Source organism: Hippocampus guttulatus, chromosome 9, assembly GCF_054856545.1.
Source record: "Hippocampus guttulatus isolate MCC_2025c chromosome 9, RoL_Hgut_1.0, whole genome shotgun sequence".
NCBI lineage: Eukaryota > Metazoa > Chordata > Actinopteri > Syngnathiformes > Syngnathidae > Hippocampus > Hippocampus guttulatus.
In genome coordinates this window covers 19,082,775-19,110,585 of record NC_141269.1, presented here as the reverse complement: position 1 = coordinate 19,110,585, position 27,811 = coordinate 19,082,775, and the positions used below count along the sequence as shown (strand labels likewise).

At 43.5% G+C, this 27,811-nt stretch overlaps 1 protein-coding gene across 2 annotated transcripts in view; it reads right to left on the bottom strand.

Moving 5' to 3' along the window:
- maml3 (mastermind-like transcriptional coactivator 3) overlaps nt 1–16,748 on the bottom strand; it is a 158,317-nt gene extending 141,569 nt beyond the window's left edge. For both annotated transcript variants that reach the window (XR_015101826.1, XM_086119984.1), the window contains exon 1: nt 16,261–16,748. Coding sequence is in view for 1 of the 2 variants with exons in the window: in XM_086119984.1 (XP_085976110.1) it covers nt 16,261–16,638 (378 nt within the window). In the remaining variant the exon portion in view is untranslated. The remainder of the gene's footprint in view (nt 1–16,260) is intronic.
- Nucleotides 16,749–27,811: the final 11,063 nt, after the last annotated feature.

Below are 27,811 nucleotides of genomic sequence, written 5' to 3'. Positions count from 1 at the left end.
AACGTATAAATTGTGTGTAACTTTATCTGCATGCATCAAAATCGGGATCGGTCGATATAAATGTTCCAGCTAGCTGTCAACACTTTCTGGGCGGTCAAAATGAGTTATACCGCCGTGCACGAGATAAACATTGAAATACTGCATGAAACTCATCAAACTGGAAACAAGGCAAGGGGGGAGATTCCACAATACATCGTATATAAAAATAGAAAATTCATTTTTAGAGGAGTGCAAAACGGACTTGGACACACGAAAATGGCCTCACAAAAATGGCGGAATAGAGTCACTTGTCACATATCTACATCATGCAGACCTCAAAAGTCACCAAAAGTAGCAAATACTTTGGGAGGAGTGAATATGGCCAATACATTTAACAAATAAACAAAGTTAAACAAAGACACTTCCTTGCTTCGTCTTTGATCTTTTTGGGTAAATATGGATTGCCACTTTGATTGGCTAAGACCTTGATATGTGTGTTCATTGATTGATTGAGATGAGGAGACCTTTTTCCATCCTCCATTGGCAAGTTGCACATGGTGCAACCTCAGATTTTTTTCAGTTGCACCATTGTGTAATTAGGCTGCCTGGACACCCCCAATTGGGTGCACTCTCGAGCCCCGTGAGTACCAATTTAGATGCAAAAAAACACACACATAAAAGACATGTTATCTGATGCGAAATATGTGACGCACGGGGAGAACATTTACAATGTGTTTGACATTTGCGACTTCTGCGATCATTGAAAAAGACAGGACAAATGTTAAGAATGTGCTAATTCAAAGTCTCAACATCCTTCACCAAGGCCATAATATGGTATAAGTGAGCTTAAAAATAATAAATGAACTTAACTTGAGGACTGGCAGAATCATGAACCTGCTCACTGCTAAGGCCGATAAACTGTAAACACGTTGGATGAATGGTGAAAGATGCAGCTTTGAAGATGGACGCTCAAAACACTACAAAGTAGATTTCACACGAATTAATCAAGACACTATTTTCCACTTTTCTACTGAAGCAATTATGAACTGCATATAAACATAGTCGGGGTGGGGATGTAACATTCTGGGGCAAAAATCTTTCTAGTGTAAACAAACAAGGATACAAACCTTAGCACAGTGGTTCTTAACCTGGGTTCGATCGAACCCCAGGGATTCACTGAATCGGTCTCAGGGGTTCAACGCAGCTTCTGCCATGGAGGTTAAGACACACCCGACTCAACATGTCAATTAGTTTTTGAGACGCCCGCTGGACCAATCACTGCTACGGGAAATTTTGTTCGCTCAGTAGTCAATGTGTCGTGATAGTAAGTCGTGTGATTTTTTTTAAGAATGTCTTAATATATGCTAACTATGTGGAGCAAAAAAAAAAAAAACCCCAAAGTGGTCGGAATTAATATGTACCACATGGATTCATATGCATCACGGAACGTGATGGGACACAGCATCCTATCTGCATGATTTGGCATGCGAAGTTGAGCAACTCTAGTCTCGCACCGGCAAAACTGAAGGAGCACTTCTTGAATCCGATTTTTATTTTTCACTAAGGGTTCGGTGAATCTGCATATGAACTGGTTGGGTTTGGTACCTCTAACAAGGTTAAGAACCACTGACTTAGCAGTTGCTGCGTCAAAGTTGTATTTTATCTGATCAAAAGCTAACACATTCAGTGGTGCCTTGAGATATTATTGACTCAACTTACGAGTTTCAAAATACGATTCGTCAATTGGACAATTAATCAAAACAGAGGCTTCAATCTGTTAAATGCCACTCGCAGCTGAATTTTACTGAAAAATGCCAATCAAACATCTATTAACAACAACCAAACCATGTTGACTCCAACTCCATGTTGACTCCACCTGGAAAATCACAAATGTTCTCAATGCTACAATTCTTTGTAATTTTAACAAAGAGTTAATAAAAGCTAGACAACAATGCTTTACTGTAATCATGAGTAAGAACCTAAACAATAGACGCACGCACAATTTGCTCTTGTGGACAAACTGACAAATCCCCCAAATCAGAGGGTGCCACAACTCCTCTCAAAAGATAAATGCAATGGATTCGCCTGCGACTTCAGTGAAAAAGTACAATCCATCGGATCAAACACCATCATGGACCATCAAAATACAACATGACACAGCACTTAAAAACACGATAACAGATTTGGTTGAGCGGTTGAAACTATTAACTAGTTGTCTTGAGTCAATACCACCTGACTTTTGTAAAACTGTTGCGAAATCTGTTCAAACTGAATTAGAGCAAATAATCACTTCAGTCAGGCAAGTTTTCTAAACCCTTGAAAGTGGCCGCCGTCAAGCCCCTTCTACAAAGAGAGAACCCCCGAATATTCTATCTCCTCGTTAGCAGATTATGAAAACCTTCCCTTCTCGTCCAAGAATGTCGAGAAAATATTTTTCAAACAACACAGAAAATTATTGAACTCCAATCAGGATTCGACCTCATCACCATATAGAAACAGCTCTTATTAATCTTTATTGGCCAAATATGGAAAAACATGCAAAGAATTTGTCTGTGACACTTTGGACGACACCAGTACTACAGTAACAAGCAAATATAACAAAAAAAGAATATTTACCACATTGCACATAAATACAGCGACTTGCTAAACAATGTAAGGAGAGCATTCGTACAGTATTACCAAACAAATCCTGAGAGTTAAGAGCAAAATAAAGTGAACAATTGTCAAGTCAAGTCAAGTCAACAGTATTTATAGAGCACTTTCAAACAGCCATCGCTGCATACAAAGTGCTGTACATGGAGCAATTTAACATGCACAATAAACAGTAAGACAAATCGGTAATAAAGGCGGTAGAAAGCACCAAACAGTAAAACCAAGAACAAATCTAAGTCATGCTGAGTCGAATGCCAAAGAATACAAGTGAGTTTTGAGGAGGGTTTTGAAGGTGGGCAGCGAGGAGGCTTGCCGAATGTTCAGTGGGAGGTCATTCCAGAGAGAGGGACCAGCAACAGAAAAGGCTCGATCCCCTCTGAGCCTCAGTTTAGTTCTTGGTACTTCTAATAAGGTCTGGTCCACAGACCTGAGGCTTCGGGCAGGTGTGCAGTAATTATGCACAATTATAACAATGACGGGGCGGCCCGGTAGTCCAGTGGTTAGCACGTCGGCTTCACAGTGCAGAGGTACCGGGTTCGATTCCAGCTCCGGCCTCCCTGTGTGGAGTTTGCATGTTCTCCCCGGGCCTGCGTGGGTTTTCTCCGGGTGCTCCGGTTTCCTCCCACATTCCAAAAACATGCATGTCAGGCTGATTGGACGCTCTAAATTGTCCCTAGGTGTGAGTGTGGGCGTGGATGGTTGTTCGTCTCTGTGTGCCCTGCGATTGGCTGGCAACTGATTCAGGGTGTCCCCCGCCTACTGCCCGGAGATGGCTGGGATAGGCTCCAGCACCCCCCGCGACCCTAGTGAGGATCAAGCGGTTCGGAAAATGGATGGATGGATGGATAACAATGACGATTATGAAATCGATCCAAAGAATTCTTGAGCACTTTAAAGTGTCCAGTGGTGTGGAATAGCGATCAACAGTTGCGCAAATACGCAGCGTGCCGATGCACAGGGATGTGCAATAGTGGCGGATTTAGAAGCAACAGATATTTGAACAAAAAAATGGTGCAGCAACACATTTAGGCTGACAACTGATTAACAATTCTCACAGGCATATATTCTTCATCCTCTATAATATTACAGCAGCCGACTTCTTGGTAAATCACATTTAGTAGAAGTAGAAACAGTACCATTCTTTTGTATTTGTGTTTGAAATACTGCATTATACTTCAGCCAGGCACACCACAAGGAGTAGTACAATGGGTTTGATTGCAGCATTAAATATGATGCAAAAACTGTTCAATTCTTTACATTCATCCATCCATCCATTTTCCAATCCACTTATCCTCACAAGGGTCGCGGGGGGTGCTGGAGTCTATAACTGCCATCTTTGGGCAGTAGGCGGGGGACACCCTGAACTAGTTGCCAGCCAATCGCAGGGCACACATAGACGAACAACCATCCACGCTCACACTCAGACCGAGGGACAATTTTGAGTGTTCAATCAGCCTGCCATGCATGTTTTTGGAATGTGGGAGGAAACTAGAGTACCCGGAGAAACCCCATGCTTCAAGTAATATTTCCTTTGAGGAATATCAACAATTTAATCAGTATTTTACAGGTTTGTCATTGTTTAATTCAACTGTGGTGTCTCAGTCTGAACACTCGGTGGCACTCATTTACATGATGACAGCAGAAAAAGAAAAGCCACGAGCAAGAATGCTGAATGAATATGTGCTGACTGCTGAGTTGTAAATGAAATCCATCCATCCATCCATCCATTTTCTGATCCGCTTTATCCTCACGAGGGTTGCGGGGGGTTCTGGAGCCTATCCCAGCTGTCTTCCGGCAGTAGGCGGGGTTCACCCTGAATCGGTTGCCAGCCAATCGCAGGGCACACAGAGACGAACAACCATCCGCGCTCACACTCACACCTAGGGACCATTTTGAGTGTTCAATCAGCCTGCCATGCATGTTTTTGGAATGTGGGAGGAAACCCAGAATACCCAGTGAAAACCCACGCAGGCCTGGGGAGAACATACAAATTCCACACAGGAAGGCCGGAGCTGGAATTGAACCCGGTACCTCTGCACTGTGAGGTCGACGTGCTAACCACTGGACCACCGGGCGCCATCTTTATATTCAAACTACGACTATGTTTTAATATTTATTTATTATTTTATGGGGCGGCCCGGGAGTCCAGTGGTTAGCACGTCGGCTTCACAGTGCAGAGGTACCGGGTTCGATTCCAGCTCCGGCCTCCCTGTGTGGAGTTTGCATGTTCTCCCCGGGCCTGCGTGGGTTTTCTCCGGGTGCTCCGGTTTCCTCCCACATTCCAAAAACATGCATGGCAGGTTGATTGGACGCTCTAAATTGTCCCTAGGTGTGAGTGTGGGCGTGGATGGTTGTTCGTCTCTGTGTGCCCTGCGATTGGCTGGCAACCGATTCAGGGTGTCCCCCGCCTACTGCCCGAAGACGGCTGGGATAGGCTCCAGCACCCCCGTGACCCTAGTGAGGATCAAGCGGTTCGGAAAATTGATGGATATTATTTTATGTTGTATTTTATGTATATTTATTATGATATAATAAAGCACTACTTTTTCCTCAGTAAAAAGCTTTATTTTGGGTGGATGTGGAATGCATTCATGGCATTTCCAGTTATTTCAGTTGGATAGAAAAGATGATTTCAGATACAACTGCTTTAAGTTACAATGTGCACTGAAGCAATTGCAGTTTTATAAAGGCACCGATGTAGAATAATTTCTTTAATATCGTTCATTGGCTAATATTTAGAATTAACAAAAATACCAAGAATTTGAAGTTGTAGTTCTATGTTTTGTCATTTTGTCATTCCATTGTTTTAACTCATGTTTTAGGTTTTTACCATACTATCACTTCATTTGCAGCATTGAGATATTTTATGCAGGTGAAGTATCTACATCCGAATTTTTGTACGGCGACAACATTAGTTTGAAACGATATCAACATGTACAGTTCTACAACAATTCAAGGATACAACTAGTGACTATCTCTCAAGTGGGATGCAAATTTGTCTGGGTTGAGAGATTGACAAAACTAAATGAGCAAACTTAATGGGACTGACACATGAACAAGAATTTAACGAGACCTTGAAAGAGTTGATGGTTTAGACATTTAACAAAGTGTAAAATTAACACACAGAAACAGCATTGCTCTTTGTTTAAGTGATGCTTTTTTCATGGTTTACTTTCAGCACAATGCAAAAAGGTGTCCTTCAAACACTCTAAAAGAAAGGATAACTGTGCAAAGGTCTGCACTGTGTGTTTGTGTTTCCGTAGAACATGTGAACAAGCGTGGGAGGAGGGAATGTGGTTTGCAGCCACCCCAAATGAAAAACATCCAGTATGTGTGCAAAGGAATTGAGGGGCAAGGGTGAGAGGACGCTAATGAAGACATACGAGACGTAAAAGGTTACACAAAACTGGCACCACAAAAAAATAAAAATAAATAAAGACAAATGGATCAACTGTACAATTGCATCAAAGAAAGCTGCAACAAGCAGTGGAATAGTGTTGACTGAGTCCAAACCACATGCCTGTGATGTCACGGTTGTAAGCCGACGTCACCCACTGCGTGCGTGCAAGCTTGTGCGTACTGTCGTGTGTCAGCTCCCTGCCAGCTCAGAAGTTTAAATATAGCACTCGGGCAACAGCCGCAGCTGATGTTAACTATGCTCTTGCCACCAAGATCATCTACGCTACATTAGTCCTTTACTAAAGCCGAAACTAGAGAAGCGGTGAACCCGCTGGGAAGAGGGAGGAGAGGAAGGGAGGGAAGGAGGAAAGGCCTCAGATTCATGAATACTCAGCCGCCCACACTCAGGCCTGGACTGCCAGCAGTTGAGCCGGACATCACTACAAGAGAGCGCGCGTGTGTGTGTGCGGGAATGAGTGATAGAGAGACATTCCTTTACGAGGCGCACGCCAAGGAGCAAGTACAACCAAAAACAGGTTGTCCTGAGCCACAGTATGTCTGGGACAAACGCGCTCCTCGCAGTGCACATCAGTCTCCCATCTGTACGCAGGCTGGCGGTCAAGTAATCAGGTCTGGCTGTGGATGTCAGTTTGTCGGGGGGAAAAAGGGCATGTAGCGATTGTGCGATTCAAAATTGCCATGCTTTAAAAGTCTAAAAATGTGTTTTAAAAGTCTACGTCACCTTTGATCTTTGCCTAAGTGAATGCTTTAATCAAGATCTTTACAGAGAGCTGACCAGAAACTAATCGGGTTTTAAACACGACTTAAAGTCGACTACAAAGAGCGAACGTGTTTAGTTGTCTCGTCTTTGTCTGAATCAATGAAGCAATGTTGACATACATTCCCATAGGACCTTTCTGGTTTTAAAACGCTGGTGAAACATGAAAAATTGAGGGTTTTTTTTAACCTTTCAAAATTACAATCTCACTTGGCATGAAGATCGATCCATCCATCCATCCATTCTCTGTACAACTTCTCCTCACCAAGGTCCCCGGTATGCTGAAACCTATCCCAGCTGAACTTGCGTGAGAGGCAGGGTAAACATTGAAGTGGTCGCCAACCAATGGCAGGACACAAATTGACAATCTATCCAACTCACATTCACGCCTATGGAAAGTTTAGAGTCCCATATTAAGTTGAAATAAATAATTACAGTAAATAAACTTCATCTGTTTTAATTCTGAGTAAGCCACAGTGCACCATCATGGACAAGCTATTTTTAGAACAGACCCATGGACTACTCATGTTGTCCTTGGGGATAACTAGTACCCGTGGGAGCATTTTTTGGGTGGGGGGCAAGCCACAGTAATAAACGAAGCAAAAAAGTTATCTGTGTTTGCAACGTGTATGTCATGTTTTTCACTCCCTCCTGCGTGCGTAACTGCTCACCTCTCCCCTCTCGGCTTACGAGAAAAGAAAAGATTAATGTGAGGCGAATTATTTGAGGTGGCTCATTTACTCAAGCAGCTAATCTTAGTATACCCTGCTTTGGAGTATCCTCAAAAAAATAACTTAAGAGCTCATTATAGGTGACAGCCAATACTCGCGGTTCCCGAAACCTTGACTTTTTAACTCCATGGTAAACCGGTTATGGGCCCAAGCCTAGCTAAGACCATTTCGTCCATCGAGGAGCAGGAGCAAGGAGTTTGACAGTGGAGCCTGGCTGGAAAAGCTACAAATGTTGGGGGAAATGAGGTGCTTCTCGAGGCGTCTAGTTAAGCTGTCTTTGTGACATTGACACCTGTCACAAATTAATTGTCTGTGCGGTTAAATGATGACTGTCATCGTCAATGTCCACTTTGTTTCAAATGGGATCAAATTAAACTCAAATAACACTGCTACTCTTCACAACTTTCCAGATGCAAAGACTACTGTGGTTGGTCCTCCAAAGAGAACCCCCCACCCCACCCTTGTATGCAGCCCATAATTGGGAGTGTTGCAAATGTAACAGGTTAAATGAATGCAAAAACAGAGTGGAACGATCTGAACGTTTGAAATTGGTTGAGAAACACAAAAACACAGACTGTGTCCAACTAGAACATGTCAAATAATATACCGTATTTTCACGACCATTCGACGCACCGTATGGTTGGGCGCAGTCTCATTAATGGGTGCTATTTCTGTATTTTACACATAGACAAAACGCACTGTATCATTGGGCGCAATTTTAAAGTGGCAAACCATACGGCATGCATGCGCGCACGCTAAAAACACGTTAGCTTGTAGCATACGGTAGCATGCCAAGACATACAGATACAAGCTAAAAACACGTTTTTAAAAAGGCAACGAAGCAAAACGGAGTTCCGTTGTATTTTATTTAGCCATCGTACAATGTACTCACGTTTTTCGATCAATCATCACCCAGAAATCCATCAAAGTCCTCATCCTCTGTATCAGAATTGAACAATTGTGCAAGTACCGGTAATCCATCAAAAACGCCGTGTTCCCTCTCGTTGTCAGTCACTCCCATTGCCATGTGGCTCCACAGAAATGATGCCGGCTTTGCCAAAAACTCGAACAACAGTGCAAGCAGACACGTTCGTCCAAGCAGCCACAATCCATTCGCAAATTGTGGCGTAACTCGCCCGGCGCTGCCTCTCACTCTTTGTAAAGTTGTGTTTGCCATCGTTCATTCATTGTTCCCATGCCGTTCGCAACTTTACTTTGAACGCCCGGTTGATGCCGATGTCCAGCGGTTGGAGTTCTTTTGTCAAGCCTCCGGGAATAACGGCAAGCTCAGAGTTCATTTGCTTGACTTGGTTTTTCACCGCTCCTGTGAGATGGGCACGCATGCCAAAAGCATAACCGATGGCTTGAAGTTTGAACTGAGCTTCGTAGGCGTGTCTCTTTGTAGAATTTATTTTCGGGGGTTCTTAGAAACCAAAACCGAAGTTGTTTTGCAACAATGCACATAGCCACACTCTATACAGGTGTTGGTACCTGCTTGTAGCGTCCCTTTAGCGCCCACTTACACGCCCACCCTTCACTCATTGGCGGACTGCTTCCCCGCATGCCTGTCACTCATGTCTGCCTTTTCTCTCTCTTTCTCTCCATATATGTATATACACGCCCACCCTTCACTGATTGGCCGACTTCTTTGCCGCATGCCTGTCCACAGTCACTTCCGCCTTTTCTCTATATAAACAGCGTGTCGGCTGTCAGTCAGGTTTTGGAACTCAGCGCATAGACAAGACGCTCCGCATCATAAGGCGTCCTGTTCATTTTGGAGAAAATTTTAGACTTTTAATGGCGCCTTATAGTCGTGAAAATACGGTAAATTCTTGAGAGCAGTAATTGAGAAGTTGTCATGGAATGCCCACATCAGACATATGAGAACAAACTTTTCCAAAAGCTTCTCAATCATGAATAAAGCAAAGACATTCTTAGATAGTGATGATCGTAGAGTATTATATTTTTCCTTAGCCCTCCCATATCTCACCTATTGTGTTAAAAAATGAGGAAACAATGATAAATGTTCCATACATCCTTGATTCATATTGCAAAAACAAGTTGTAAGGATTACACATTAGCCTCAATTTCTAGCACACACCAATAATCCGTTTAATTCAATCAAATTTATTGAAGATTCATGACCTTGTGAAATATTACAACCTATTAATTTTACATTAGCCTTTAACAATTCACTCCCTAATAATATGCAATGTATTTTTTTTTTCAACTTCAAGTGCTCGCATAGCATGCAAGGCTTTGGAAATTTTGCACTATCAAAGTTTCGTACTACCAGGAAGAGTTTGTTTGTTTCTGTGTGCGGGGTAGAACTGTGGATAGTCTGGACCTTCACCACAAGCAATACTAAAGCATCCAAAGCTTTAAAGTATCTTACAAACGTATGGTCTGGTCGCAGTACAAGGAGGACAGAGCTTAGCATTAACTGCTCAGTCACTGGCTCCTTACCTTTGTTAGTGTGCTCGTTGTTTACCATGTTGTTATATATTATTTTCATTAGCATTCTTGGTATATAATTATTGCTGAAATATATAACAACTACATGTCATATACATTTTCTTAATCTGCTATGTATAATACTATGAGTTGTACATGTGTAAGTGAACCCTTCGGGATGCGAAAGTTAGTAGGCATGTACGCCCTGTAATATAAATGTGAGCTAGGGGCGGGATTAAATGCATTTTCTTCTTCCCACTCCTTTTTTTGAGCAGCACATGGAGAGCAATTGCAAATTGTGACATGGAGATGTTTTTTTTTTCTCTCTCTGTATAAATGTATCACATGGCTGTTTGATGTTTGATGTTGTTCTCCGAAAAATTTGATGTTTGTGCTGGCCTGCTCAAAGCACAATTTTTTTCAAAATCGACCAATCAATCAATCATATTACTGCATTCGTAATAATACATAACATCAAATTTGTTACTATTTTCAATACAAATGCACTGCCCAACCGCAACATTGCCTCGTGCAGTGTCGCTGAGCTGGACAGCGTAGTAGAACTGCAGTTATATATATATATATGTGTGTGTGTGTGTGTGCGTGCGTACGTGCGTGCATCTAATACAAGTTAATTGCTTGCCAATCACGTGATAGACAGTGGTTCCTATTGTGATTAGCAGCTAGCTGTGCTCCGCGCAGTTGAAAGCCTTGAGTCGCCGCAAAAGTTTCACTTTGTCGTGGCGTCGTTGTCTGGGCCTGTATCAGACATTCGTGATTGATTAATATCCATCCATCCATTTTCCGAACCGCTTGATCCTCACTAGGGTCGCGGGGGGTGCTGGAGCCTATCCCAGCCGTCTCCGGGCAGTAGGCGGGGGACACCCTGAATCAGTTGCCAGCCAATCGCAGGGCAGTGATTGATTAATATTGTTCCTCAATTATCAGTCTTGTATTTATTTGTTGATTAATTTAATTTACGCCGACCTGGTGTCCAGTGGTTAACACGTCGACCTCACAGTGCAGAGGTATCGGGTTTGATTCCAGCTCCGGCCTCCCCGTGTGGAGTTTGTATGTTCTCCCCATGCCTGCGTGGGTTTTCACTGGGTATTCTGGGTTTCCTCCCACATTCCAAAACATGCATGGGAGGCTGATTTAACACTCAAAATGGTCCCTAGGTGTGAGTGTGAGTGTGAGCGTGGATGGTTGTTCGTCTATGTGTGCCCTGACATTGGCTGGCAACCGATTCAGGGTGTCCCCTGCCTACTTCCCGAAGACAGCTGGGATAAGCTCCAGCACGCTCCGCGACCCTTGTGAGGATAAAGCGGATCAGAAAATGGATGGATGGATGGATGGATTTCATTTACAACTCAGCAGTCAGCACATATTCATTCAGCATTCTTGCTCGTGGCTTTTCTTTTTCTGCTGTCATCATGTAAATCATTCGGTGAGTGCCACCAAGTGTTCAGACTGAGACACTACAGTTGAATTAAACAATAACAAACTTGTAAAATACTGATTAAATTGTTGATATTCCTCAAGGGAAATGTTACTTGAAGCACTGTTATTTTCAATTCAATTTGTTGTATTTGCTTAAACAGAAGTTATACAACCACATAATTTCTGTGGGACTCTTTTGGGTCACTAGATATTTGTTGGTTGCACATGTGAGCAGAGGATATACTGTAGACCGCTTCATGAAGTAAATAAACCTGTTCATTTTTTTTAAACTTTTGATGAAAACCTGAATCAACATTTAATATGGTTTATTAATTCAACTGCTTGCTCTCGACGTGTCTTCATTTTAGTTTGAACACCTCCAAAATATGTACTAGTGTAAACAATGGCTTTTTCCTAATTAGCTGGTCTAAGCCCATAAATGCATAGCCATGAATCTACTGTATTATTATGTCGCATGCTAAAACGCTAAGTGAAGTTGCACAATGGCTTTTAATGCCTTTTTTTTTTCAATGCCTTATGTCTTTGGTACAAGAAATGCGAAGTTTAAATCATATTCATTTGAAAATGCACAGATGAAAATGTTTGGAGACAATTGGTTACAGTTTGCTGCTATGCACAATGTGATTTCATAAATATGTTGATCATTTAACAAAGGAAACCAATTGCTTGGTCATTATGAAGTTAAATGTATTCAGTAAAAATATAGTTTATCTAAATATACAATTATTCTATACAATTTTCAGTACGATACTCCATTACTGAAATTTTCGAGAGCTGCAACCCGACATTCAACATGGCAGCTATATTGCCGTATTTTTATTGTTTCATAAAATTATTTTCCCTGGGATTAACCTGCAAAAGAAATGAAAGCAAAACTGCAAGCAAGCACAACATGCTGACGTTACATAAGCGCAGGAAGTGGCAGGCGGAAGCAAAGCTATTCGTTTGACTTAGCGGGAAGATGGCAACAGTGTGACTGAAACGCAAGGCGAGCATTGTGGCGTGCCATCGTAAAATGGAGCTTCCTCTCCACTGAAGACGCCCAGTGTGAAGGCATGCCGGACACAAAACAAGGTAAAATCAAGATTTCACAAATCAGTTTATGTACATGAATGTGTGTGTGTGTGTGTGTGCATGCGTGTGTATAAAAATAGTGCTGTGGCGCAATTTACAGACAGATAATGGTACTTGTTATTTTGGGGTTGTGTGTTATACAGTCGACTAGAGCAGGCTCACAAACATGCCTACTTGGCTGCCAGATTGGCAGCGCCGATTTTCCCCATCAAAGGCAATGCATATACAGTCATACCTCAGTTTTTGACCATAATCCGTTCCAGAAGGCTGTTCGAAAACCGATTTGTTCGAAAACCGAACCCACGCTCTTTTTTTTTCTTAAATCTTTATTGAACACGTCTGCTCACAATGGAATGCTACACGAGGAAGCGTTACTTCCTCGTCTACCCGAGGAAGCGTCACTTCCTCGTGAAAGGAAGGCGAGAGGAGTCGAGTGGCGCCATTCAAGTGCGCACAGTTTGGTTGAGAACCGATTTTCGGTCGTAATCCGAGGCATAAAAAACTCGATGTTTTTGGTCAAAAACCGATTTGGTCGAGAACAGAGACGTTCAAAAACCGAGGTTTGACTGTACATACTGTACCTAGCGGCCACTGCCCCATCAGATGTAATGGAAAGCATAGACATTAGCTTAGCATTGCCATAGGCATGCAACTAAATTGGAGCATGTTTTATATATACCTATTCAAACTCTTGTCTATGGAATCCAATCGTAACGGTGATGGGGGGGAAAAAAGGAAGCACACCAACATCTTGGCTCAAGCCACTAGCTGCACGCCATTATCCCTACCGAAAGCACTAGCGAAGTAAATTTGGATAAACTTGAAAACTTTTCAAAAAAGTTCCAGATTATTTACAATAATTTTGTAGTGTTGATTCGGATTATTTGGACCTGTCAGGCAGATTTATTGAATAATAATAATAAATTTTATTTGCATTTCACCAAACCATGGGTTTGAGGCAGAACAAGTGATACTAAAGCAAAGATTTAGAGTGTAACCTCGCCACTTGACCTGGATATTGTAAAAAGACTGCATATAATAGGATAATCAATGCAATTCAACCACACAGACCGTTCATTTATTACGCGTGGCAATGACGTGATGTAATTTTTACTGGACGTCTACATAAAATGAAGACAAAAAAAAAAGTGTCGCCTCATTTGCCCAAAATAATTCTACCACCTTCCGCATCCATTGCTCCTGTCAGTATAAGATGATTAAAAATGAGCTCGTACACAATCTTGATATTTGAGCATGTCATCTATTATCCTGTTTATTTGTTGTGGCTTCCTATGACAATAAAGTAGCCAGCCTAATGGACAAAAATAAGTTGTGTAAAATAGGCTGATACTAAACCCAACAATGAAATACAGTTCTTATTGGCAGAAAGATGACCTTACGTTTCTCAAGTACTTCCTGATTAGACCATTCAAAGCGTACAAGTTAATCCTTGGAACACAAATGTTATCGATGTTCATGTTTTTCACACCAAGTTCTCCCAGATTTGTCAGCATCCTTGAGAAAGTTACTGAACCCACATGCTGCGTATGCCGAGTCATAAGCGTGAATTTGCCGGCTAAGCAATCGTAAGGGACTCAAGCACACTTCCATAATTCGAGGCTTTCCCCTGCCTTGATATGGGCGTGTCTGAGAACCATCAAAGAGTGCATTGAACTCTTGGATCCACACGACACTACAAAATAGTTGCACATCGAAAGTAAGTTGTAAGTAAATGTACTAATGACAGAGCAAAGTGTTTAATGTTTATTAGTTCCCATGTAGAACAAATCATTAAAAATCTACCTATACTGTACTGTTCATTTGAAAGAATGCATGACATTACATAAACTGACATCATGAGCAAGAATTGGAAATGCCGTTGCTCAATTGGTACCGTTTAACAGTTTGTATTAACAGCAAGAGCACAAATTAACATACAGGTACTGTATTTGAACACAGTGTGTATGTAACACACCTCAACGCTGTGTATTCTGAAGAACAGACTGTAACATAACCCCGTGGGCATTTGTGTCTGCATGCGTGCACACAGTGGGTTTGGCTAGAGCAACAGCAAGCTTGGCTTTCCTCGAATGCTTGCTTCTGCAGTGACTACATACAGCCATCTAGCTGCAGCTCTGCTCTTCAGAGCAATGAAATTGAAAAAAAGGACAGCACACACTTCTCTCGTTTCCCTTCGGTTCACGTCTTGGCGCTCCGAAGCACAGTGCGGTTGTTGAATACAGTGTTTGCATTTGAAGTGTCACCGTTGGTGACAGAGAAGCTCCTCCATCCTCCGAGCTTTTTTTATCCAGCCATCAATCAGACAATTCAGTTAACTGTCCACAAGAGCGAGTGGGAGATCTTGCATTGCAAGTACTACGGCCGATGGTTCTAGCTAGGCTCCTCTTCAACAACTAGCTCGGACATTAAAGACGCTCTTATTTTACATCTCAAAAGGAGAGGACCTGGGCTCATTGCAGCAACAAAAGGAAAGACACTGTTGACATTCCAGACATGAGTCCTTTGGTCTTTTCTCAGGAAACCTGAGCCTGCCCACAGGAGATACAGTGCAAACAGGGATTTTACACAGTTTGTCTGTGTCTATTTTCTATTGCTCTCAATGGCCATGCAATCACATGCTGTAGTGGGGATTTTCTTTATAGTCAAATCTACAGTGAGAATCACAGAGGACCACAGGGCACTACTCTAATAGTAACAACAAAACACATCCGCTGCTCCCAATCAGAATAAAGCCTAACCATTCTGCCAGCTCCCATAAAATTCATTTGCGCTTGCGAGTAATCATTTTGTTCTGTCAAAGGATGTGTGCCTTAACACATGAAAATATTGTCACTATTCTGGCAACAATCTGACATCTGCTGGTTCGCTCCCTTTAATGTACAGGTGCACATTGCATCACTGACTGTTTACGGTGACATCAAACCATGAAGTTAATTTTTAATTTCACTGTAGTTAAATACAGTGCTGTGTTGACAGGAAACAATATGCATTCAGGAACCTGTTTGTAATTGGGCATCGAATCACACCCAGAACTTCCTCTCTCCCGAGATGGACCTTTTATCTCAAAGGCAGAAGTGTGTGTTTGAGTGCGTGTGGGTGTGTGGGTCGTCTGTGTATCTGTATTATTGTTTTTTCTAACCACCATTCAAATAGTACTTGATTGAATCACAAAGTGTCCTTTAAGGACTGATCATAGCAATATAATATTGTAGTCCATGTAAACATACACTGGCACCAGGGGACGGGCTGTTGATTTAGAAAGCATGTCACAAATCTGGAGCCTAAACTGTCATTGCTGAGAGCAGGGAAGCATTTGTTACAACCTACTTACAAAGTATCGCACACTTAACCCAAGAAAGGAGAAGTAGTTTGGCGGTGAAAAAAAAGTTACTTGAGAGCTCACAATGAATAAACACTTTTAAAACGGGCTGAAGAGGACAAAGAATCAGCTGTTAAGTATCGAGCATTCTGTTTCTCTCCCAAACAAACGCACTTATAGTCGGCGTTGTTGTGAAAGTGAGGCGAGCAATGACCGCCGAGTGACCGTGTTGTCAGCTCTTGCAACTAACTGTGAGTGAACAAGTTAGTCCAGCGGTAGTCATGCAGCTACTGCGAGTGCTTGTTTGTGGTCCATGGATGTTGAGTGAACTGTCTGCGGAAGTGTGTGAGTGAGAGGGCTGTCTCTGGCTGTCATTGGGAGCGCGTCCTTACCGCTATCAGCGTGTTATTCCTCTGTTCCGTGGAGGAGGCCGAGTCCGGGTCGGGCTGTTTGATCTGCGGCTGCTTACTGCCTCCGCTCCCGCTGGCCGACTTCTTGGCCCGCTGCTCCAGACTCCGCTGGTACAGGCTGACGGTCTCCCTGCGCTCGATCTCCAGCTGCTCGGCGTGGGCTTGCTGGTACCTGTTCTCGCAGTTGACGTGGTGTCTCCTGCAGCCCTCTATCCGCTGCCTCAGCCTCTCCACGACGGTGCTGTGCTTAGGTATGCCCGCGGGCCCGGCAGGCACCACGTTCCCGGCAGCCGGGTTCAGGCTGTTGTTGATGCAGATACTGCCGTTGGGTCCGGCAGCGGGGGAGGCGAAGTCCCCCATCAGTGGGCCGAGTGGCTGCTATTTTGAAGCAACTTTTCTCCAACGTCCAGCTTGTCTTCACCGCCGCCCCCTCCTCCACCTACCCCCTCTCTGTCCTCCGCAGCGAAGGGTCCCAAGGAGCCGGCCAGCGGAGGTCGGACCGGCTACAGCCCCCGAAGTGAGCGACAACCAGGGGCTTTAAAGGGCAGCGAGCCTCGCGCCTGTACGGCCGGGAGCTGGCGAGTGACCTCGTCTTCTTCCCTGCTTAACACAGTTCCAAAACAAACAGCTCCCGAGAACACAAATAAGAGCCAGCATGAGAGGCTTTGACAATGAAGCGTCTCTGCGCCACTCGCTCGAAACAACTCCACCGGAAAGCCAAACAATTTACGACGGCGGCGGTGTGAAGGCGGGCAGCCGGCGGTCAAAGCCACACCAACAGCCCCGCCGAGCAGCAACAGTATACTGGCCGCTTTACGGTGTTGTACTTATCCGTAGAGAAAAAGTTTTGCTTCTTGGACCTAACGGGCTCCGGAGTTCCCAAGTCAACGTGCATGTCATATGGTTACTGGTTTGAAAGCAATCCCGGTAAGGATGTCGCTTGGTTCTGTTGTGAGGCATCAAGAGTCCAGACGGCGCAAAACGTGAATATGGGAAGCAGTGGCGGAAGTGTGTAGTCACTGGCTGACGCCTGCCACCATCACACAAGAATCAAGTCAGCTTCTCCACCATGCCAGCGGAGTGATATCAGGACAGCAGTTGAGTAAAACCAGCTCGAGGCTGTGAGAAGCCCGCCGAAGGAAATCCGGAAAACCCGGCGCGGCATTTGCGGCGGATGCCCAAGAGAAGCTGCGCTGTAGTCCCGCCACGGCGACTTGAATAAAATGTGCACAATTGGGGGATATGTTCAATAAACTAACAATAAAAGTTTTTGAAAGTTTATTTACATGCTAATATGTTACATAATACATTCTACATTCACGGAGAATCTTACTCCGTTTAAGTAACAATGACACACTTGGAGCCTATTGTAGATGTATTTTCAGTGCTACAAAGGTTTGACACATGTCTTTTTCATGCGGATAAATCAGATTTAATGATGGAAAGTATTAGACCAACTTATTTTCCTCACTTCATTTCAATGTCAGGTACTACTAAACGTGTATCAAGTGACTAACACACACACGCACACACGCATGCACGCACGCACGCACGCACACTCACACACACACACACACACACACACACACACACACACACACGTATACACTCCTTTACAGAAAACTTGGAATGCCTAAAAACAATGATTTGCCAGGAAAATAGCTATTAAAGATTGGAGTGATTTTGATTATTATCGAGAAAACCATGGAAAATATTTCAATATCAACTCTTGAGTTAATCTTTTATCAAATATCTTTTTGTCATTATTATTATTATTATGTTTGTACAACTAATTTGTACCAGGCATTTAAAATGGAAAAAGATGGTCCAATATGTTTGTCAAAGACTGTGTGTATATGGGTAATACCAGAAAAGGAGGACAATTTAGGCACCATCATTTTAGCTAAACAGACGATCCATCCATCCTTCATAATTTTGATAACATAGTAAACCATATATTGTATCCAGTCCAACTGTCAACCCTTTTAATGAGGTAGTTTGGTTAGCTTGTCCACCTCAAAGTTCTGAGGTTGTGGGCTCAAAGCGGGGCTCCGGCCTTCTTGTGTGGAGTTTGCATGTTCTTCCTGTGCTTGCATGGGTTTTCTCCGAGTACTCTGGTTTCCTCCCATGTTCAAAAACCATGCATGGGGGGTTAGTTGAACATTCTCAACTGTCAATAGGTGTGAATGGTTGTTTGTCTATTTGTGCCCTGCGATTGCCTGGTGACGATTTCAGGGTATACCCCACCACTCATCCAAAGTCAGCATGGATAGACTCCAACACATCTGTGACCCTGGTGAGGATGGGCGGTACAGCGCATGGATGGATTTTACCTGTTGTATCATATAGTTGCTGTGTATGGTGCAACCCTGGTACGGATTTTGGACAGCTGAAAAACATGTTTCAAAACTACAGCAGAATTAATCATTCACAATAAACAACACGGAAAAAATATTATTTTAATACTTGTGAATTTTTATTACTGTATTATTTTAATTATTAATTATTCACCACCCGAAGATAAAAACTCTGACCCTACTGAAGCAGGAAATTCACATACCAAAAACATGGACTTCGAACCCTTTGATGACCCTTCCAACCCTTTGATGACTTCCAACCCTACTGACCACAAGACATTTGACCCTGAGAACAACTTGGACCCGGACAATAACTTTTTCAAGACCGACCGACCGCGAGGGAGCCAGCGACGACCGACCGTGAGGGGGCCAGTGATGACCGCGAGGAAGCCAGCGACGACTGCAGGGAAGCCAGCGACCGCGAGGAAGCCGGGAGACAACCAGCCAGCGACCACCGCGAGGGAGCCAGAGACGACCGAGAGGAAACCAGCGACGACAGCAGGGGAGCCAGTGACCGCGAGGGAGCCGGGAGACAGCGAGCCTGAGGGAGCCGGGAGACAACCAGCCAGCGCGCGTGAGAGAGCCAGGAGGCAGCCAGCCAGCGAGCGTGAGGGAGTCGGCGACGACCGCAAGGGAGCCAGCGACCACGAGGGACCCAGGAGACGTCCAGCCAGCAACCGCGAGGGAGCCAGTGATGACGGCGAGAGAGCGAGCGACGACAGCGAGAGAACCAACGACGACCGCGAGGGAGCCAGCGACGACCGCGTGGGAGCGGGAAATTCACATCCCAAAAACATGGACTTCCAACCCTTTGAAGATATTGACTATAAGCCATTCGATCCCGAGAACAATTTGGACCCAGACAACAACTTCTTCCAGAACAAACAAAGGGTAACAAACTCTGACTATTACCTGGATGAACAATTCAACACTAATATAAAATTGGAAAATGCACTTTCAGTAATACACTTAAACAGTAGAAGTCTCTATAAAAACTTCACAAAAATCAAAGAATACCTGACTAAATTCAATAAATTCAAAATAATTGCCATATCAGAAACTTGGCTTGATGAAGATAAAACAACTGAAATGGAAATAGAAGGTTATGAAATGTTTGCAACTAATAGGGAAAACAAAAAAGGAGGGGGGGTTGCAATATATGTAGACAAAGCACTTAAATGCAGTAAAATCGAGAGATTGACAAACACAATAGAAAACCTAATGGAATGTCTAACCATTGAAATACATAATAAAAAGGCATCAAATATCATCATAAGTTGCATCTATAGGACACCAGGATCATGTATTGACACATTCAATAAAAAACTAACAGATATGCTCAGTTACAACAACGATAAGAAAACACGAATAATATGTGGTGACTTTAACATTGACTTATTAAACCCAAATGGACACAAAAAAACAACCGACTTCATAAATACTATGTACAGCAACAGCTTTTTCCCAGTAATCCTGAAACCTAGCAGAATAACAGTTGACACGGCCACATTAATAGATAACATATTTATAAATAAGATTGACCATAAAATGGAAAGTGGACTTCTCATTAATGACATAAGTGACCACCTACCTGTTTTTGCAGTTTTTCATAATTATTTTGATAGAAAAGCTAAGTCAACAACTCGCATAACAGAAATAAGACTAAGAACCCAACGCTCCACCGACGCCTTTAAGCAAGACCTAGAAAAACAAAACTGGACCGAGGTCTATTCAAACGAAGACCCAAATACAGCGTTTGAAGTATTTCAGTCTACCATAATCTCCTTATATGATAAACATTTTCCATTAACTAAAGTCTCCAAAAAGTATAAAGACCCAAGTAAGCCATGGATAACGAAAGGCATAGAAAACGCATGTAAAAAGAAAAACAATTTATATAAATTGTTTTTAAAATTGAGAACTGAAGAAGCAGAAAAAAAATATAAGACCTATAAAAATAAACTAGTAAATATTATAAGAACCAGTAAAAGAGATCATTATCATGCACTATTAGAGCAGAATAAAAGTAACACACAAGAAATATGGAAGATACTTAACCAAGTAATCAGAAATAGTCCTAAAAAAATGGATTATCCAGAGTATTTTATCAAAGGCAAAAATACTATTTTGGAAAAAACTGCAGAAATAGCAACTGAATTTAATGAGTATTTTGTCAACATCGGCAGTAACCTAGCAAAACAAATTCCTGATCCAACAAACTTGTTTGAAATAGATAGATATGTAGAAAAAAACTCCTCCACGATGTTCCTTACTGCTGTAAAACAAGAAGAAGTATCAAATATTATAAAAACTTTTAAAAATAAAAAGTCAACTGATTGCTTTAATATTGACATGACAATAATAAAGCAGATTATAGAATATGTAGTGCGACCTTTCACGCACATATGCAACCTGTCATTCAAAGCTGGTATCTTTCCATCAAAAATGAAAATTGCTAAAGTTATTCCAATCTATAAAAGTGGAGAAAGACATCGGTTTACAAATTATAGACCAATATCACTACTACCACAATTTTCAAAAATATTAGAAAAACTATTTTCTCGCAGACTTGATAGCTTTATACAAAAGCATGCGCTGTTAAGTGAGAATCAATATGGCTTCAGGGAAAAGCGGACCACCTCAATGGCAGTTATGGAGTTTGTGGAAGCAATAGCCACTAATATAGACAACAAAGAATTTACTGTTGGGGTTTTCCTAGATCTAAAAAAAGCTTTTGACACAATAGATCACAGTATATTATTGAAAAAACTAGAAAGATATGGCATTAGAGGTGTAGCTTATAAATGGATAAAAAGTTATTTAGAAAACAGATATCAGTACGTGCAACTCAACAATAAAAAAACGAATCAACTAAAAATCACTCACGGAGTTCCTCAGGGGTCAGTGCTTGGTCCAAAACTATTCATCTTATATATAAATGATATCTGCAAGGTCTCAAAACAATTTAAATGTGTCCTATTTGCTGATGATACAACTTTCTACTGTTCTGGAATAAATCTGAAACAGCTCCTGACAACCGTAGAAAACGAATTAAACAAATTAAAAAACTGGTTCGACAGAAATAAATTGTCACTTAACCTGAAAAAATCGAAGTTAATTGTTTTTGGCACAAGACCAATCAAACACCAAGCTAAAATTATGGTAAACTCAATTGAGATAGAAAGAGCGTATGAAACCAAGTTTCTCGGATTAGTAATAAACTCAAAACTATGTTGGAAGCCACATATCGATAACGTAAAAAGAAAAATAGCCAAAACCGTAGGGATCCTCTACAAAACCAAGGAAGTGCTAAATAAGAGATCTTTGTACACATTGTACACTTCATTATTATTACCATATATGACCTACTGTGTGGAAATATGGGGAAATGCCTGCAAAACAAACACACTCCCTATTCTCAACCTACAAAAAAAAGCAATTCGAATTATTAATAGATCAAAATATACGGAACCCACAAATCCACTATTTATCAAATTAAATACGATGAAATTTTATGACCTGGTTGACTTTAAAATCGCCCAATTAATGTACAAAGCACACAATAACCTGCTCTGCCAAAACATTCAGAAGTTTTTCGAAATTCGAGAAAGCAGCTATGATTTAAGAGGTACCAACTTATTCAAAAAACTCAAAACAAGAACAAACATCAAGCAAAGAAGTGTATCTATCAAAGGTGTTAATCTGTGGAATAATCTCGAAACGGACCTGAAAATGAGTAAATCGCTTGCTGAGTTAAAAAACAAATTCAAAAAAATAGTACAAACAACCTACATCAATCAGAGTTAAAATGATAAATTCAAAACATTAAATATAATGATAAATCAGAACTAAGTTGATAAATAGAGAAAGGTATATAAATATCCATTATGAATTTAAGAGAAAATTGACACAAGAGTGTCAGGGTGTGGAAGTATATAATCCCGATACAAACCAAAAGTTGTAAAAATATCACGGTTAAGGGTAAAGTATGAGCCTTAATGGAGACTTCTTTCTTCTTACTTTTTTCTTTTCTGATTGATATAAAAATGATTTATTAGATACAATCACATAACGGGGTAGGACTAGATAAGTTTTTTACTTCTTCCTACTCCCTTGAACATAATAACTGTGTTGAATGAAGATTGATTTCTTTCTTTTTACTTTTTTTATCTACCTTATTTTCTGTCAAATTATTACTGTATATATGTTTTATGTTCAATAAACAAACAAACAAACAAACAATTACAATAATAGGATTACTGGCACTATGGTTACACAAGCTAATGTGGGAGTATTTGCCCAAGAGTACATGGAAGTTGTATTAACCTGGTATGCTTATAGGTCAAGAACTAACTTGGCCACATAATAAAAACGTTTGCATGTTTTTACAAGCCAAGTGTACGTAAGCATACTTATGCAAAGTTTATAAAATATAGGGTTTTAAAACTACTGTTAAAATATTGTGCCTCCAATTTAGTATAAAAACGTTTACTCATAGTATACTTGAATAAACTACTTTTTGCTAACGGTAGGTCTACCCATCATCAGAGCCATTGACTATATGAGGTGTCTCAGTAAAGTTCAAAGACTTGTGTCACAAAAGATATATTTCAAACCCAAATAACAATCATCAAGTTTTCCACTTCCCTGCAGCACAGAAGGTCAACCAGCACATTTACAAAGAGATCCTGGAGCGTTTGCTTCGTTCAATGCACTAGAAGAGACAAAAGCTGTGGCAGGACAAATCGTTGCTGCTTCACCATGACAATGCAGCTGCTCAGAAAAGCAGTTTTAAAGTAATATTAGATCAGGGCTGCAGATAACAATTAATTAATCATCGATTAATTGTCAATTACCTCTCCGGGAGCCGTCACCTTACCGTGGTGGAGGGGTTTGTGTGTCCCAATGATCCTAGGAGCTAAGTTGTCTGGGGCTTTATGCCCCTGGCAGGGTCACCCATGGCAAACAGGTCCTAGGTGAGGGACCAGACAAAGCACGGCTCACAAAACCCCTTATGACAGACAAAATCGATGGCACTCAGTTTCCCTTGCCCGGACGCGGGTCACCGGGGCCCCCCTCTGGAGCCAGGCCTGGAGGTGGGGCTCGTTGGCGAGCGCCTGGTGGCCGGGCCTACACCCATGGGGCCCGGCCGGGCTCAGCCCGAAGAGGCAACGTGGGTCCTCCTTCTCATGGTCTCACCACCCGTGGGAGGGGTCAAAGGGGTCGGGTGCAATGCGAGCTGGGCGGCAGCCAAAGGCGGGGACCCTGGCGGTCCGATCCTCGGCTGCAGAAGCTAGCTCTTGGGACATGGAATGTCACCTCTCTGGCAGGGAAGGAGCCCGAGCTGGTGTGTGAGGTAGAGAAGTTCCGACTGGATATAGTCGGACTTGCCTCCACACACAGCCTGGGTTCTGGTACTAGTTCTCTCGAGAGGGGTTGGACTCTCTTCCACTCTGGAGTTGCTCATGGTGAGAGGCGCAGAGCAGGTGTGGGCATACTCATTGCACCCCGGCTCAGTGCCTGTACATTGGGGTTCACACCGGTAGACGAGAGGGTTGCTTCCCTCCGCCTTCGGGTGGGGGGACGGGTCCTGACTGTTGTTTGTGCATATGCACCAAACGGCAGCTCAGCATACCCACCCTTTTTGGAGTCCTTGGAGGGTGTGCTGGAGAGTACTCCTGCTGGGGACTCCCTTGTTCTGCTGGGGGACTTCAATGCTCACGTGGGCAATGACAGTGAGACCTGGAGGGGCGTGATTGGGAGGAACGGCCCCCCCGATCAGAACTCGAGTGGTGTTTTGTTATTGGACTTCTGTGCTCGTCACGGACTGTCCATAACGAACACCTTGTTCAAACATAAGGGTGTCCATATGTGCACTTGGCACCAGGACACCCTGGGCCGTAGTTCGATGATCGACCTTGTGGTTGTATCATCGGATTTGCGGCCGCATGTTTTGGACACTCGGGTGAAGAGAGGGGCGGAGCTGTCAACTGATCACCACCTGGTGGTGAGTAGGCTCCGATGGTGGGGAAAGATGCCGGTCCGTCCTGGCAGACCCAAACGTATTGTGAGGGTTTGTTGGGAGCGTCTGGCGGAATCCCCTGTCAGAAGGAGTTTCAACTCCCACCTCCGACAGAGCTTTTCCCATGTTCCGGGGGAGACGGGGGACATTGAGTCCGAGTGGACCATGTTCCGTGCCTCTATTGTTGAGGCGGCCAATCTGAGTTGTGGCCGTAAAGTGGTTGGTGCCTGTCGTGGCGGCAACCCTCGTACTCGCTGGTGGACACCAGCAGTAAGGGATGCCGTCAAGCTGAAGAAGGAGTCCTATCGAGCCTTTATGGCCTGTGGGACCCCAGAGGCAGCTGACGGGTATCGACTGGCCAAGCGGAACGCAGCTTCGGTGGTCGCCGAGGCAAAAACCCGAGCGTGGGAAGAGTTCGGTGAGGCCATGGAAGCCGACTTCCGGACGGCTTCGAGGAAATTCTGGTCCACCATCCGACGTCTCAGGAGGGGGAAGCAGTGCACCACTAACACTGTGTACAGTGGGGATGGGGCACTGCTGACTTCGACTCGGGACGTTGTGAACCGGTGGGCAGAGTACTTCGAAGACCTCCTCAACTCCACCAACACGTCTTCCTTGGAGGAAGCAGAGTCTGAGGACCCTGAGGTGGGCTCTCCTATCTCTGTGGTTGAAGTCACCGATGTGGTTAAAAAGCTCCTCGGTGGCAGGGCCCCAGGGGTGGATGAGATCCGCCCGGAGTTCCTCAGGGCTCTGGATGTTGTGGGGCTGTCCTGGTTGACACGCCTCTGCAACATCGCGTGGTCAACGGGGAGAGTGCCTCTGGATTGGCAGACCGGGGTGGTAGTCCCTCTTTTTAAAAAGGGGGACCGGAGGGTGTGTTCCAACTACAGAGGGATCACACTCCTCAGCCTCCCTGGTAAGGTCTATTCAGGGGTGCTGGAGAGGAGGGTCCGTCAGGAAGTCGAGCCTCAGATTGAGGAGGAGCAGTGTGGTTTTCGTCCCGGCCGTGGAACAGTGGACCAGCTCTACACCCTTAGCAGGGTCCTCGAGGGTATGTGGGAATTCGCCCAACCAGTCTACATGTGTTTTGTGGACTTGGAGAAGGCGTTTGACCGTGTCCCTCGGGGAGTTCTGTGGGGGGTGCTTCGTGGGTATGGGGTACCGAACCCCCTGATACGGGCTATTCGGTCACTATACCACCGATGTCAGAGTTTGGTTCGCATTGCCGGCAGTAAGTCGGAATCGTTTCCAGTGAGGGTAGGACTCCGCCAAGGCTGCCCTTTGTCGCCGATTCTGTTCATAATCTTTATGGACAGAATTTCTAGGCGCAGCCGAAGCGTTGAGGGCGTCCGTTTTGGTGGCCTCAGTATTGCATCCCTGCTTTTTGCAGATGATGTGGTGCTGTTGGCTCCTTCAAACAGGGCTCTCCAACTCTCACTGGAGCGTTTCGCAGCCGAGTGTGAAGCGGTTGGGATGAAAATCAGCACCTCCAAATCTGAAACCATGGTCCTCAGTCGGAAAAGGGTGGAGTGCCCCCTCCGGGTCGGGGAGGAGATCTTGCCCCAAGTGGAGGAGTTCAAGTATCTTGGGGTCTTGTTCACGAGTGGGGGCAGGAGGGAGCGGGAGATCGACAGGCGGATCGGTGCAGCGTCTGCTGTGATGCGGACGTTGTATCGGTCTGTCGTGGTGAAGAAGGAGCTGAGCCGAAGGGCGAAGCTCTCAATTTACCGGTCGATCTACGTTCCAACCCTCATCTATGGTCACGAGCTATGGGTCGTGACCGAAAGAACGAGATCCCGGATACAAGCGGCCGAAATGATTTTTCTCCGCAGGGTGTCCGGGCTCTCCCTTAGAGATAAGGTGAGAAGCTCGGTCATCCGGGAGGGGCTCAGAGTCGAGCCGCTTCTCCTCCACATCGAGAGGAGCCAGATGAGGTGGCTTGGGCATCTGATTCGGATGCCTCCTGAACGCCTCCCTGGTGAGGTGTTCCGGGCATGTCCCACTGGGAGGAGACCCCGAGGAAGACCCAGGACACGCTGGAGTGACTATGTCACCCAGCTGGCCTGGGAACGCCTCGGGATCCCCCGGGGAGAGCTGGAAGAAGTAGCTAGGGAGAGGGAAGTCTGGGCTTCCCTGCTAAAGCTGTTGCCCCCGCGACCCGGCCCCGGATAAGCGGTAGAAGATGGATGGATGGATGGATAATTGTCAATTATCTTGAACAATTAATCAATGAATCCGATTTTTTAAAATTCAATTTCCATCCCTTTAATCCAAAACTTGAAATAATTTCAAATTGACAATGCAAAAACAAATTGTGATTCAGTTCCTGGTTGAAAAATGAAAAAAAAAAGTAAATGATTCGGCGATTATTAAAATTAGTCATCGATTAATTTGAACATCGATTAGATGTGGGTAAATTGATTAATGGTTGCACCTCTAAATTGGATGTACAGTACCGTAATCCTTCATGATTTGGCGGTTGGGTTATTGCACATTCCCTTTTTTTGCAGATATTCATTTGTGACCATAACTTCATCTATTGCAGTTTTTTTTCACAATTTCGGCCTGTTTTCTTGCTATTTTTTTCCTTCTGAATTGGACAAGTCAAACTTTTTTTTTAACTATTTGGAAGGGGGGGGATGAAATTTGTTTTTTAAAAACCGAGACAATGAAAAAACTATTTATTGCCTATAATCAGTGAGTCCCTCTTTATTCTCCACTTAGCATTTTAATATTTACATTTATTAAGTGTAAAAACTGGTTGGAAGGTTGGGAACCCTGTGGGGGGGAGGGTTCGTATTGGCTTAAACGGCACTTTTTTCCTCCACGACAAAAGGGCAGGTGCTTACATTTCCAGAGAAGGATTTTTTTTAAAAATGAGCAACATAACATGACATGGCAGAATTGACATTAGCGACTGCATGTATATGCCACCACTCGACTGTGGAGCTTCTGCATAAAATCCCAGCCATGGCAACTATTTCTTGTTATCATCATCCTTTCGGCGTTAACATTTTCTCAAGGCTGTCTGCTAGTTAATGCTCTGATCCTAAAGGAAAATGGAAAGATTCAAGTTTCTATATACAACAAAGAGGGTCTACTAGAGAGCATTTCTGCGTGCCTTTATGTCTGGGTTTCTTTTTTTATCTGTTTT